The sequence below is a fragment of the Trachinotus anak genome, unplaced genomic scaffold (genome assembly GCF_046630095.1).
Source record: "Trachinotus anak isolate AG129_WGS33_773 ecotype Australia unplaced genomic scaffold, CSIRO_AGI_Tana_v1 ptg000010l, whole genome shotgun sequence".
NCBI lineage: Eukaryota > Metazoa > Chordata > Actinopteri > Carangiformes > Carangidae > Trachinotus > Trachinotus anak.
Genome location: NW_027273861.1, coordinates 24,753,128 through 24,767,492, shown reverse-complemented (window position 1 = coordinate 24,767,492; position 14,365 = coordinate 24,753,128). Strand labels below are relative to the sequence as shown.

At 40.1% G+C, this 14,365-nt stretch overlaps 2 protein-coding genes across 4 annotated transcripts; both read left to right on the top strand.

Moving 5' to 3' along the window:
• Positions 1-1,358: 1,358 nt before the first annotated feature.
• On the top strand, positions 1,359-6,687 carry LOC139626139 (leukocyte elastase inhibitor-like). Of its 2 annotated transcripts, none has more exons than XM_071486373.1 (7): positions 1,359-1,578; positions 2,376-2,563; positions 4,483-4,620; positions 4,711-4,828; positions 4,951-5,093; positions 5,226-5,393; positions 5,981-6,687. In XM_071486373.1, the coding sequence occupies exons 2-7, from the start codon at positions 2,396-2,398 to the stop codon at positions 6,386-6,388; spliced, it is 1,143 nt and encodes a 380-aa protein (XP_071342474.1). In that variant the 5' UTR covers positions 1,359-1,578; positions 2,376-2,395; the 3' UTR covers positions 6,389-6,687. The 2 variants fall into 2 exon arrangements, with proteins under 2 accessions (XP_071342474.1, XP_071342475.1); XM_071486374.1 differs by lacking the exon at positions 1,359-1,578 and adding an exon at positions 1,744-1,850.
• Positions 6,688-9,985: 3,298 nt separating this feature from the next.
• Positions 9,986-14,267, top strand: LOC139626138 (GDP-L-fucose synthase-like). 2 transcript variants are annotated; one of them, XM_071486371.1, is made up of 10 exons: positions 9,986-10,144; positions 11,211-11,368; positions 11,482-11,596; positions 11,719-11,847; positions 11,935-12,008; positions 12,121-12,254; positions 12,699-12,830; positions 12,921-13,000; positions 13,471-13,570; positions 13,682-14,267. In XM_071486371.1, the coding sequence occupies exons 2-10, from the start codon at positions 11,211-11,213 to the stop codon at positions 13,735-13,737; spliced, it is 978 nt and encodes a 325-aa protein (XP_071342472.1). In that variant the 5' UTR covers positions 9,986-10,144; the 3' UTR covers positions 13,738-14,267. The 2 variants fall into 2 exon arrangements, with proteins under 2 accessions (XP_071342472.1, XP_071342473.1); XM_071486372.1 differs by lacking the exon at positions 9,986-10,144 and adding an exon at positions 10,329-10,427.
• The last annotated feature ends 98 nt before the right edge of the window (positions 14,268-14,365 follow it).

Genomic DNA, 14,365 nt, shown 5'->3' with positions numbered 1-14,365 from the left:
CAAAAGAATAACCTCCTCTCACTCTTTACCTTACAAGCCTACAGTATGATCCTATTTGCTAAAGTTCATTCACTGTGTAAGACCTTAGTTAAGTCATTTCCATTGAGTCGTCGCTTATGAAATCTGAGGACCACAAAGTAAACCTCATCTTCTCCCGTTCTGATTCCGTCATAAACTATGAAATACACTAATATCTTTATCTGGTGTCTGTAACAGAGCTTTAAAACTTGAAGCTATGAGATCTGAGCAGGAACATGAACTTTTGACAGAATAACTCCTGCACACTGTCAGTGCTGCATATACTATTACTGTGTAGATGTGGTGCTGCTGGAGCAAGTGAGGAAGTAGGATATTCTCAGTTCACGTAATCCGGTTGAAGTTCATCCACATTTTTCTTAATGGTGAAACCATTTTCTCTTACATGCACCGTGGTGTCCCTGCTTCTGTTTGTGTGCTCCCAGATGGCCGGGCACCTTCTTCTCCCTCTTGTTTTTTGAAGTACACATAGAGTCAGTCTCATATTTGATGATGTGGTCAGTTATCGTTGACTAATGTATGTAAACCTGCCACCGCAGGAACAGTAGAAACTCAGGCCTCATAGGTGCCCTCCGGTACTTACAGCACTACACCAGTGTATAACTTCACAGGCCTTCCTCACATTGAGACGTTGCATTTATTCAGTTCTGAATTTGCATTTTTATTTTGCATGATTTGATTTGCCGCCAGGTGTGCAATGAACAGCACTTAAGTCCTTGAATAATCACGACTTCAGGGTGATGGGCATGCAGTGCATCACATTTTCTGGCATAACATTGATATATGAAATGTTTTTATTTATGCTGTTCTTGCCTTTTTATTATGCTCAGGTTCTTTGGCCTTTTCTTTTATCTGATTTTACTTTTTATGTAAAACACTTTGTAACTTTAAAGAAAACTGCTACATATGTATAAATTATTATTATTATTGTTACTGTCGTTGCTATTTGTGTTAGTGTTATTATTATTATTATCATTTATTATGCATTGTAGAGAAATCCTTTATCAGACATTTACACTATAATTCAGGGAGATAAGATGATTATCAAACAGTTCAACACGTACATTAGATGTGACATTTTGTGATTTTTAAATACTGTGACATTTCTTCAGAGTTTGGTCTGTGGTTGCACACGAGTCAATGAGGTGGGTTGGGGGTCTGTGGGGAGAATATGGACCAGACTTTGGCAAAAGTCTAAATCATGCAACAGCAGCACCAAGTCCTAAAAGTGGACCGTGTTGAAGGTTGTGTAAACCTTTTCACGGGGGGGAGAGGCTGCATTTTGTTCTCAGTATAATGGGCTGGCGCGTCGCCTTATCGCGCAGTCATGCGTCCCACCCACCGGCTGCAGCCTGTGTGGTATAAAACAGAGAACTTCTACCTTCAAACACGACCACAGCCCCTGAGTTTCTCCGCTGTTGGGTCTGCGAAGGGATTTTCACTTTCGTGTTCCTGCCTGTCCGACACTTCCGTTTTCTTTTCGCTCACACATTCAACGTGTGTGAGGAGAGCGCACGCTTCAGTCGCCGCGGACCTGAGCAGGTAAATAACAATATGCCTGTAACACACACACACACACACACACACACACACACACACACACACACACACACACTGCGTCATGGAGCCTATTCCCATATGACCTGAAATCACTTCACACCACCAAGCGCGTTACTGGAGGCTGAAGGCGTGCCGGGCGACTTCCTGGTGTCAGGGCCGAGCACCGTGAATGCAGAGCCGCAGTCAAAACGCTTTGGGCTGGTTTTGCTTTGAACACGCGTTGAACAGCGGGTTAAACCTGTATCATCACAAATGTAAGGGATTCCCTGGTTTCTCCTTGAACCAGGTGGTGAACAGTGAAATCAGACTGTCACCAGACAAAAGTTATCTTCATGTTTTTCTTTATGGCAGAATTATGCAATAAGGAGCTTTTCAAACATTAGGCTACTTTTTTTTGCATTTTGCCTTCTTGATAGTGAACAGATAGACAGGAATCATGGGGATGACACCCAGTCAAACAGGGGTTAATGAATGTCAGATCTGGACCACTGGGGCACTCCCAGGATATGAAGATTTTATTTAAGCTGTGGTTTAAACCTCCCTTCAAAGGAGCGTATGCCTCGAGTTGGACTTGTTTTTGTCCTTGAAGATTTACATTCAGTTCCACCTTAAATTCCCTTCACATTTCAACCTATGACGAGGTTTAAGTGTGTATTGAGATAGGACATACTGGGTGTTGTTCGCTTTGCGCACTAGGGTGGAAAATGTGTCCAGCTTACATTTTCGTTCCTATAAACACTGTCAACTGTGAAATACAAACTATGTGCATTTCTGTTTAGATTAAAGTACGTCTTCAGCCATGGCCGCCATCAGCAGCTCAAACACAGTGTTTGCCTTGGACCTGTTCCGTACTCTGAGCCAAGCAAACACGGCCGGGAACATCTTCGTCTCTCCGCTGAGCATCAGCTCAGCCCTGGCCATGGTTTACCTGGGGGCTAGAGGAGACACTGCTGCTCAGATGGCACAGGTAAATCACACTGTCTCTCTATCACATGCACCTCTGTCATGACACCATGTCATCTCAGTGTAAGTTCTTGCCCAGTTGTAAAAAAAAATAAGTATTACACATTACTAGATTCAGTCTCCTGGGCCTGTTTCCATAAAACAAGTTCAAGGTTTCTGGTCCAGGTGTGTATCCAGGCACAGACTGAAAGGTGTGTCATGAGGCAGGTGAAGTCGTCTGACAACTGTACTTTGACCTCAATAAACACCCAGCTCTGAGACAACATGTCTACTGTTCTCTGTAGGGCAGAACACTCAGGCAGCTCCACACTCAGCTGCAGTTTCAGTTCATGAAACCTGTTCGTAAGCCTTAGGGTTGTTTTTTACTTTGATTAATGACTTCTGTGTTGTAAATGTGCCAAATTTATTCATGTGGCAAATTTTCATCTGCAGTGCCACAGTATGATAACAATTCATGAATGAATACATAAAACACATCAACATACAGATTTATACATATACTATATACAGTGTATACATTACACCTTCCTGTGATCGTTCAACACTGACGTTGTGGTGATGAGGTCTGGCTTCCGTTTGGCGTTCCAGTTCATCCCAAAGATGGGCTTGAGATCTGGGACCGTAATAAGTTAAGATTGGAAGAGTACAAGATAAGATTTTTCTCAATTTGGTATTACAGAAACATATCCTTAACTAACTTGAGGAATACTATCTTATTTTTTGTTCATCCTAACTTATCTCAGGTGAGGAAATCCTACAACTTTATACCCAATCCAACAACTTTTATGTCCGTTACCTAGCAACAGATGATACTTTTCACATCTCATCTCACTGAGATATTTTTGTAACCCATTAGATTTCTCATTGAAGGTAAAAAAAAAAAAAAAAAAGAACTACTGCAATAATGGATACTTAGCTTCAAGATATTTGAGTCAGAAGTGTTGGTAACATCTGTAAAAAAAAAAAAAAAGCTTTTATCTCCTAAACAAGCAATTTGTATTCAAATTGCAAAACATTGTTCGGGTCTGTCATGAGCCTCTCAATGAATAAGTTCTGCCTCTTGACATTTTGTTAGTTGTGTAAAAACAATAAAAGAGCAGCCATATGGATGAGGTTAAATTAGCAAGGTGGTGGAAAAGTGAAAGTTAGGGCAGATTAACAGTTATCCCAAAGTTATAAGACTTTATTTAAGATTTTGGGAAGTTAGGAAGGTTGTGTAAGATACTTTTCCTGTCTTAGGTTAGGACAGGAACTATTCATCTCTGATGGCTTTCTTCCTAAATTAGGTCAAGATAGGATCTGCAAGTCAGGAGGTTTCTGTAATATGGCTCCAGGTCTCTGTGCAGGCCAGTCAGGTTCTTCCACACTTTCGTTTTGTAGTCATGTTAAAACAGGAAAGCTTTCCCCAAACTGCTGCCACAAATTGGAAGCACACTATTGTTGGAACTATCACTGTATTCTGCAGCGTTACGATTTCACCTCGCTGGAACAGAAAAGCAGAGGTCAAACCATGAAAAACAGCCCCAAACCAAAGTATGTGGACTTGCCTGTCTGTATACTTTTGGCAGTAAATCAATGAAAGGCACATAACGCATACTGTATAAAACAGATATGTAAATGTAAATCAGTCAAATATTAACCTCCTATAAAGTATAGGAACCAACATACAGTACAATAATGAGAGAAAGGAGCACGCAGGACTGAGGTTTAACAATAATTTGCATGGCAAGTAGCCTGAATATGTCATAAGACGGGTTGACAGACAATTGACAGTACAAGGCTATTATGAAATATGACACCACTGTTATTTGTCCAATAACTATAAAAAGGTCAAACTTAGAGTATCAGTCATTTCCACTATTTGCAACACTTTTTTATTATAATTTTTTTTAATGTTGTGTGTCACTCCAAACTTCCACACAGGCCCTGTCATTCGGCTCAGGTGAAGGCGTCCACGCAGACTTCCAGACACTTACCGCTGACATCAACTCACCATCTGCATCCTACATCCTGAAAACAGCCAACCGTCTTTATGGAGAGACAACCTCCAACTTCCTCTCGGTGAGTGTTTGCTTATCACAGACGACGCTGATACTTTGAATCAATAGCTTCATCAGACTGAGTTGACAAGATGTCGTCTGCTCCGTGCAGCAATTCCTCGCAGACACACAGAAGTTCTACCAGGCAGACCTGAGGGCTGTGGATTTCATCGGGGCTCCAGAGATGTGCCGAGAGGAGATCAACAGCTGGGTCGAGCAGCAGACAGAGAGTGAGAATTTACATCTTAATGGATCCATAAAATTCACTGCTACAGCTTGTGCAGCAGTAAATCATTCTATACTGCGTTCTGTGAGTCAGCGTTCAGTGGTTGCATTGTCTGTTTCATTTCAGATAAGATTAAAGACCTTCTGAAGCCAGGGACAGTCAGCACAATGACACGACTGGCTCTGGTCAATGCCATCTACTTCAAGGGAAACTGGATGAATCGCTTTGATAAGGCAAACACCAAAGAGATGCCCTTTAAAGTCAGCCAGGTGAAAACTGAGCTCACATTTAAACACAGAAAACATAGTTTGACTTGTGCTGGAGCTAATCAGAACAATATTAATAAACTAAAGAGAGACTTTCTTTTAACTTGATCTGCCTGCCTTGATTGTCTGTGTCAGAATGAGACCAAGCCAGTCCAGATGATGTACCAGATGAAGAAGCTGCCTTACAACTACATCCCAGAACACGGTCTGCAGATCCTGGAGCTGCCGTACATGGAGGAGGAGCTCAGCATGTTCATCCTGTTGCCTGACGAGTCCGCAAAAGGCTCTGACCCCCTACTGAAGGTACATGACCTAGAAATAAACCAAACCTTATCGTGCTTCTTCATACAGAAGAGGATCCGGCCACATATGATTTTTTTTTTTTCTCATATGGACGTAATCCTCTTCCATATCTTTAAGCCCCAAGTTGGCAAAAAAAAGTAATGCAGCTTTAACAAAAAACAAGTTGTAGGTTGCATGGAATATAATAGAGCTCTATTGCAGAGATTATGAACTATTTTCTCTCTTTAAAAAAATCCAACATATATATATATATATATATATATATATATATATATATATATATATAAGTAATAACATGCAGAATAACACCTTTTTTTATAATTCTTAAATTCTATTTTATTAATCTGGCAGCAGCCAGGGCCGGAGGCATTATATTTTTGGTTTGTCTGTCCCACTTTCATGAATGAGATATATCAGCAACGCCCAGAGGGAATTTAATTGCATTTGGCGCAAACTGTCACTTGCACTCAAGGATGAACTGATTAGAAATGAATCATTAGAAAATTACAAAGTGATGACATTTTAACATAATCTGAACATAAACATGAGTTTGAGAGATGCAATAGAATGTATTTGTACTGTTGCAGCTGGAGAAACAGCTCACACAGGAGAGGCTGGATGAATGGACCAACAGGGAAAGCATGGACGTCAGCTCAGATGTCATCGTTCATCTGCCAAAGTTCAAGCTGGAGGAAGACTACCAGCTGAATGACCCTCTGGCTAAACTGGGCATGACAGACGTGTTCTCCTCGGCGAAGGCAGACCTGTCCGGCATGACCGGTGAAGGAGGACTCTTCCTGTCTACGGTGGCCCACAAAGCCTTCGTGGAGGTGAACGAGGAGGGTACGGAGGCGGCTGCAGCCACGGCTGGGATTGTATCATTCTGTATGTTGAGGGAGGAACACTTCACAGCGGACCACCCCTTCCTCTTCTTCATCAGGCACAACAAGACCAAGTCCATCCTCTTCTTCGGCAGGTTCTCGTCTCCTCAGTAGACGGAACCGGCAGAGGAAGATGATGGGCCGCTTCAAATAAAAAAGCAAAAAGAAAATTCTTTAAAGGAGAGCTTTGTTTTCTTTGATGTTTTGGTAATTAAAGAACTGTATTTTTATTTGCTTCTGCACTTACATTACAGATGTTGCTATTAATTAATGAAGGGGTTTGATTATTTTTTAGTCAATTAATGGTTTTGTAACTGTGGCTTTAATATTGGAATGAGTCTAAGGGATCCACCACTTACATAATATTTTGCATGTGTAAGTAAGAAATAAAGTTACTACACTGTTAAAACGGAGGTTTCATGAGGACTGTTTCTTCAGTAGGCAGTCATTCAAATGAAATGTGTTCAGTTATTGTTGAATTTTTAAATTCCATTTTCAGTGTGTAAAACACTACAAACAAAATCCCATTCATTCAAGGGGACAGGAAGGAGAGGGAGAGCAGGGAGAGGCACACAGTCTGGGTGTCATGTGCTGGAGGGGATAAACAAACAGTTAAAATGACACAGCGGTTTTCAGAAAGTTTACAGTAATATCGTCAGCAGGACAACATGACCTGTACTGTATATACTGCACTTAACTTTTTTTATTGAGACTGAGGCCGAACTTCTGGTGGGAAGTCAGCAGGGAGGTTGTTCCAGAGCAGGGGGCCCAGTATGAAAAGGCCCTGCAGTCAGCAGACATCTTTTTAACTCTGGGACCAACAGGAGCCCAAACTCTGGGAATGGCGAGCATGAGGTGGAATGTGAAAAACTGAATTTGCTAAATTGATCCTTTTAAGTAAAATGTAGACCTGCAGCTTATTTCATGTTTTGACTTTTGACCAACAGTGATTACTTTTTATAGATTTAAATAATTTTCTTTCAATAAAAAAGAAAATATATAAATATAGAACCTAAGAAAAATTAATGGTGATAACAAGTGATCATGTATCTGTTATTGCTTTAATGATGAACCTACAAGACTGTTTTTTATCTCACATAACTCCACCAGGCTGTGAAAAACAACTTTGAAACATGAAAGTAAAACATTCAACCAAAACCAACACTAGAAGTACAGGAAAAACAAATGATTAGTGAACAGGAAGCCAAGTATAAACTATGGTGGTTCTGTAAATGCTGTTCCCTCTCAGTCAAGCCTCTGGCTGCAACTCTCTCTCTGTCCACTCAGGGGCAGTGAGGAATAAAGAATAATGTACCTATCATACAGTAGGAGGGCCTAATACAAATACAGCTCCTCCACCTAATCAGAAGCTGTCAAAAACTACATATCAGTTCCTATTGGATAACTAAAGACAAGATCAACACATTCTTCGAACACCAGAAATTCTGTAGTGAAAGTTAGAACTTGTATCAATTAAAAATAATTATTAAATGCATCTTTAAGTTTAAATACATATTTATATTAACTTGTGTCAACAACATTGTCAATAAACGTTTAATTTGAAGGTTATAATTTGAAGTGGAATTTTATATAAACAATTTAAGTATTGGGGGTAAAAGAGCATTATTAGAGCTATATAATACGATTTGAGGAGTGGGGTGTTTACCAAACCAGCGATCAGTTATTGTCCTTATATCTAAGCCAGGAAAGGATCCACAGTTAGCAGAAAGTTATAGACCGATGGCTCTGACTTCTCATGTAGGAAAAGATATGAAAAAAAAAAGGTAAACGAGACTAAAATGCCATGTAGAGATAAATGAATTATTAAAGAATTATCAAAATGGATTTAGTAAAGGAAGATGCACACCTGATCCAGCTCTTTGTTAGGAAAATGAAATTAGAAAAGCTCAAGTGAATAAAGAAAGCGTAGTATCTGTACTGTTTGATGTTGAGAAGGCATATGATATGATGTGGAAGGAAGGGTTCAGGATCAAATTATATCAAATGGAAATAAAAGGTAGAATGAATAGATGGATAAAAAAACGTTTTAACAAATAGATTGATATCAGTAAGAATAGGGAAACAGTACAGTACCAAGCATTTAGTGAACAATGGAACTGCGCAGGGGAGTATAGTTAGTCCAGTTCTGTTTTCAGTTATGATAAATGAAGTATTTAGTAGGATTGATAAATCTGTTGGCGTGGCATTATTTGCAGCTGATGGGGTTATGTGGAAAAGGGGAAGAAATATAGATTTTACAGTTTATAAAAAAAAAAAATACAAGAGGCAATTAAGGGAAGGAGAAACGTGGATACAGGAGTGGGGTTTTAGGTTTTTAGTGTCAAAAACAAAGGCAGTCTTTTTCACTGAAAGGAAAATACAGGACCAGGATAACATTCAACTTTATGGGAAGAGAGAGTTGAGTGTTTCAGATATCTGTATTTGACAAAAATCTAACTTGGGCAGCTCATATTGGGAAGATTGGGAAGGCACTGAGGCTCTGCTGTGGTGCAATAAAAACAACACCAGCATCTGCTTTACAAGGAGAAATGAATGAAATGCCAGTAGAAATCAGAAGAGCCCAGATATCATTGATATATTCGGCAAACTTAAAAGGCCATCAAGACAACCATTGTACTCAGAAGGTGTTACAGCCTTCCCAAGAGAAAGAGAAACAAGAGTGCAACAGCTTTGGTTGGACAATAGGAAATAGTAATGACAGGGGAGATAATGTTAAGCCCCACTGTGTTGCTTTCTGTCGTGTGCACCTTAGTTATTAGAGGCGGCCGTGGTTGACTTGCACCTTTTGGAACAGAGTAAAGAGAAAAATATAGATAAGATCCAAATTAGTAGATACTGAGAATGATGCCTAAATAGAGTAGGGATTGCATTAATCATTCCAGCTCTAGATGTAATGCCAAACAAAAGAATCAACAATAACTTGTCAGTATTTGCAGGGGAACTTTTAGCCATTCTTTCAGCACTCAGCTGGGTAGAAAACATCAAACCAAGTAAAGTTAGACAGGACATTGTTTTAGAAATATGTCAAGCAATCTTTAGAGTCACAAAAAACAGGAACTACTGTAAAGGACATTTGGGTTCCAGCTCACATAGGGCTGGAGGGAAATGAACTGACAGACAAATATGCAAAAGATGCAACAAAAAAATCATAGAAGTCATGGCAGTAAATTATAGTAAGACTGAAGTTAAAAGTATAATTAAATCAACAATGGTGGAGAAATGGCAAGAAGAATGGAACAGGAAACTAAAGGCAGACATTTTACAATATCCAAAGGAAAGTTGGAAAATGAGAGAAACCAGCAGGACTAAAAAAGAAGAAGACATCATCTCAAGGAGGTGAAGATTTGGACATACTAATCTTAACAGTACACTTGCAATTGGGCAAACATACAACCAGGATGTGTGAATCTTGCAATTTACAGGAAACAGTGGAGCGTGTAATTATGTATTGTCCTCAATACCGGCAAGAAAAACAGATCCTCAAGCACAAATTGGGAAAAAGAGCATATCAAGTCTGAGCTAAAAAATATTGTTGCAATTTAACTCTGGGCACCTAAAAGTTGTTTGCCAACCGCCATAAAAAGGAAGAAGAAGAAGAAGCAGCCGCAGCAGCAGCAGCAGAAGAAGAAGAAGAAGAAGAAGCAGCAGCAGCAGCAGCAGCAGCAGCAGCAGCAGCAGCAGCAGCAGCAGAAGAAGAAGAAGAAGAAGAAGAAGAAGAAGAACCGGCAGAACCGGCAGAACCGGCAGGAAACCTCCGTGTAATTTTAAGGGCACAACCGGAAGCGGGACTTTATATTAGTCTAACTTGACAGCGGCCCCTCTCCTGCCTGTGCAGTTTACAGCAAACGGGTAAGAAACAACCACTTTACAAATGTCGTTAGCTCAGATTTAGCATTACTTTACTGCACTGGCGCTTAGTTAGCTTAGTTAGCCACCTTAACATAACACTCGCCGAAAGGAATGACTGTGACGGCGGTTACCTGCTAGCTAAAACCAACTTTGGCTAATAACGTCAGCGTCTGTGGTTAACATTGCACAGCACAACACAGGTTAACTACATATCAAGACAAGCAGACGACAAGTAGCATGTTGACCCGTGGATATCGTCATTACACATTACCCAGAAACAGAGGTAAGCTATAGCTAGTTAGCTATACTATGCTGTGGCTAGTTAGCTGTAGTACGTTAGTTATGGTTAGTCAGGCTTGATATAGTTAGACGTCCAATTTCCTTGACTTGTTTAATTCTCCCTTGTTTGATTTGCTTCGTAATAATACAATGTTTTGTAATGGCTTGTTAAAAAAAATCATATCTGTATGTATGAATAGATATGTATTGATATTTGTGTGTGTGTGTGTGTGTGTGTGTGTGTGTGTGTGTGTGTGTGTGTGTGTGTGAGAGAGAGAGAGAGAGACAGAGACAGACATACATACAGACAGCAGGTAAATGCCACGTCATTTAGTGAGTGTGGCTGATGCTGACGTGCTTACCCAGACAATGAAAAATTAAACAAACAAAAAAAGGGTTGTTTACATAGCTTTACTATAAGGTGTGGCTGTCAGGAGAAAGTTGATTGGAAGTGAATTCTGTCAAGGCTTTGGCTGGATGTCAATTTGTGTCTCTTTGTGGTCATTTGGCATCTTTTCATGGTCATTTTGTGTCTTTCTTGCATAGTTTTGTAGTCTTCTAACTGAGCTGTGTGACTTTCAAACAAGAAATATTTAACAGTCTAGGGGTCAGGGGCTCCTGGACGTGTGTCTCATAGGTTGATCATATTACAAATGTGGGTCCAGGTTACATTAATTGATTCATTATTTTGCTAGGAATTACATAAGTATTATTATTATTGTATCCTGTTTATTTATGTACAATTCTTATGCCACAATAAGCATTTTGTATGCCTTGCTTTTTCTAGATGAACTGTCAGGGCGATCACACCACTCCAATGAAGGTGCTTGTGACAGGAGGGTCCGGTTTGGTGGGCAGGGCCATACACCGTATAGTCATAGAGGAGAAGGGAGCTAAAGAGGGAGAAGAATGGATTTTCCTCTCCTCCAAAGATGCCAACCTCATGTGAGAGCCACACCTCTTCTGAATACTACCAATATGTAAACACATGTTTTGAAACTTACATACTCAAAAACATTTCAGAGACTGTTCTCATGCTGTGTGTGACCTCTGTTCAGGAACATGGAGGAGACACGGGCGGTGTTTGAGAAACATCGGCCAACCCACGTCATCCACCTGGCTGCTATGGTTGGAGGGCTTTTCAAGAACATGAAATACAATCTGGACTTTTGGGTATGAGGAAGTTGCTCTTCTGTTATCACTGCTAATAAATTGGAAGGCATTTGCAGCATTCTGTTATGTTTATCCAGTATTCAGTTGTTTTCAGATTTTGATGATATGTCATTGTCCTCCAGAGGAACAATGTCTACATCAATGATAACGTGCTGCAGGCAGCACATGAAGTGGGTGTTGTCAAGGTGGTGTCATGCCTATCCACCTGCATCTTTCCAGATAAGACCACTTATCCTATCGATGAAACCATGGTGAGAGTCTCTTCACTTCAGACCTTTGCCACCGTGTGTGTTGTTTAGTGAATGCCAACCAACTTTCCTTTATTATCTTTGCACCAGATCCATAATGGTCCGCCTCATGAGTCGAACTTTGGCTATGCCTATGCAAAGAGGATGATTGATGTTCACAACAGGTATGTGAACTGTAGCAGTTGTTCTTTTTACTGTAAATCAAATAAATCAATCTAATTGTCTAGTCACATGAATTAGAAGTGTTTGCTGAATTATGTTGTGTATGTTTCACAGGGCGTATTTCCAGCAGCATGGGCAGTACTACACTGCTGTGATTCCCACCAATGTGTTTGGTCCTCATGACAACTTCAGCATTGAGGATGGTCATGTACTGCCAGGCCTCATCCACAAAGCCTACATTGCTCAAAGTAAGTCACATTCTTGTACATGGTGGGTAAGTAGGAACGGGCCAAACAACTGCAATTCAAGACAATGATCTCAAACCACTTCACCTCAGTGTGCAAATGCTTTCACTAAGTACTGTCCTCCTGTGTATTTTTCTGCGTATCTCGCCATCATTGCAAGGGAAACCTTAATGATTTTCGAGGCTTGAATAAATAAATGAAATCAAATTTATTTTCTCAGGGGAAATGTAATTATTATTTTAAATGTGTTACAAGTTGCATTTTTGCCATTTTATAAATGCCATTGACTGAAGACGTTGTATGCAGTGTTGATCTGGCCAGTGTGGGCACCAGTTTGATGAGTATTGAGCTGATGCATCCCTGTGAGTAGACATAAATAACAGTAGGACTTCATGGATTCATTTAAATGATGAACTTCTTGGGGCACCTGCCTGTTGTTTTGTTTAGAGGAGGGGAAGCCCTTGGTGGTCTGGGGCTCTGGCACTCCCAGAAGACAGTTCATTTACTCTTTGGACTTGGCTCGTCTCTTCCTCTGGGTCTTGAGAGACTACCCAGAGGTCGATCCAATCATTCTCTCAGGTGAGTCGTCATACTCAGCACAGTGATGATACTGATACTGAAGCTGAATTTTTCTGAAGCGTAATTATGTGTTGTATGTGTTGGTTGCAGTCGGAGAGGAAGATGAAGTGTCCATCAAGGAAGCGGCAGATGCAGTTGTTGAAGCATTAGGCTTCAAAGGAGAAGTTATTGTATCCTTTCAATCATGCAAGTTCACTGGTGAAGTGTTTCAAATAATTCTGTAAACTTACTCTGTGGACACAAAAAACTGACACACATGGTGTGAATTTTAATGATTTACTGGCTTCTAGGCAGCCAGTAGTTTTAGCCAATTTCAGTCTTCTATAAAACTAAATCTGCTGAGACTTGAGTAATAAATGTATCAAATATGTGACATGAACTTGTCGTAATCAAACAGATGCATAAATTGTGGAATTTTTACATAAGCTGCAAAGGTGTGTTGTGTTGTGATTTTCAGACACGACTGAAATAAATGATAATAACTGCCCTTAAAGGTAGGAAATCACTTGTTTTTTGTTTTTTTTTTAAATTAGTTCAATTATGCACTTTGTAGTAAATGGGCTTCGATATGCAAAAACAAGATATTATCATTGTTATTAGTTCCATGTGTTTTCCTTTTTCCTTCACCTCGGACCTGTAGTATGACACCAGTAAAGCAGATGGCCAATTCAAAAAGACAGCCAGCAATGCAAAGCTGTGCCGCTACCTGCCAGACTTCACCTTCACGCCCTTCAAACAAGGTGAGACTGGCTTCTCAAATTACAGCATGGCTGTTAGGATGGAGTTTTTACATTTAAATGTAATTGAATCTGCTGTTTGTCTTCACTGATATCTCATGTTTTCACTTGCAGCTTTAAAGGAAACCTGCGATTGGTTTGTCGCCAATTATGACACTGCCCGCAAGTGAAAAACTCAGCTTCACAAGTTGGCACAAAGTCTCATTCCGCCACCTGTTCTGATGGAGGAGAAGATGATGGTGATGGCCGAGAGAGCGAGCTGGAAGAAAATTGAGGCTGTGTGACTCCTGTCTTTGCAGTCAGTGAGCTGGACTTTATGTCTCACCTTCAACTAATGTCTGCAGCACCATAATGTATTATGGTGCTGCAGACTTGTTTCTCTTTGGGTATAATAAGCAACCTCTTGTACTTGTAGGCAGTGTTAATCATTTTAATTGACTGCTTCAATCTTGGAATCCAGGTGCTGGCACAAATTTTAATTTCAGTAACTGTCTTACTTAGTATAGGCCTTTTTCAGCAATACAAAGTTGTATGACTGAATTACTGTTAGTATTGAAAGGGTTGGCATTTTGGAAATTGAATGACTCTGCCTTGATTCACTTTAATGACCAGAAGGGAGGTTAAGGTGTGTGGTTTACTGGTGACTTGATTTTTACTCGGTATGATGGCACTGAGCAAAATAAAAAATATTTTATACCTATGTTCCCTGTACCAAGCTGAGTTTTCTGATCTTTTTTTTGAAGGTTTTCATATTTCACGAGAAAATCTAAAATCAACTCACTAAATTTGGCTTTGTTT

Excerpts from the sequence above, each read along its gene's own strand:
- LOC139626138 (XM_071486371.1), top strand. The coding sequence starts at position 11,211 with ATGAACTGTCAGGGCGATCACACCACTCCAATGAAGGTGCTTGTGACA. Across the intron at positions 11,848-11,934 it reads ATCCTATCGATGAAACCATG|ATCCATAATGGTCCGCCTCA; the intron begins GTGAGAGTCTCT and ends TCTTTGCACCAG. Across the intron at positions 12,009-12,120 it reads ATGATTGATGTTCACAACAG|GGCGTATTTCCAGCAGCATG; the intron begins GTATGTGAACTG and ends TATGTTTCACAG.
- LOC139626139 (XM_071486373.1), top strand. The coding sequence starts at position 2,396 with ATGGCCGCCATCAGCAGCTCAAACACAGTGTTTGCCTTGGACCTGTTC. Across the intron at positions 2,564-4,482 it reads CTGCTGCTCAGATGGCACAG|GCCCTGTCATTCGGCTCAGG; the intron begins GTAAATCACACT and ends ACTTCCACACAG. Across the intron at positions 5,394-5,980 it reads GCTCTGACCCCCTACTGAAG|CTGGAGAAACAGCTCACACA; the intron begins GTACATGACCTA and ends GTACTGTTGCAG.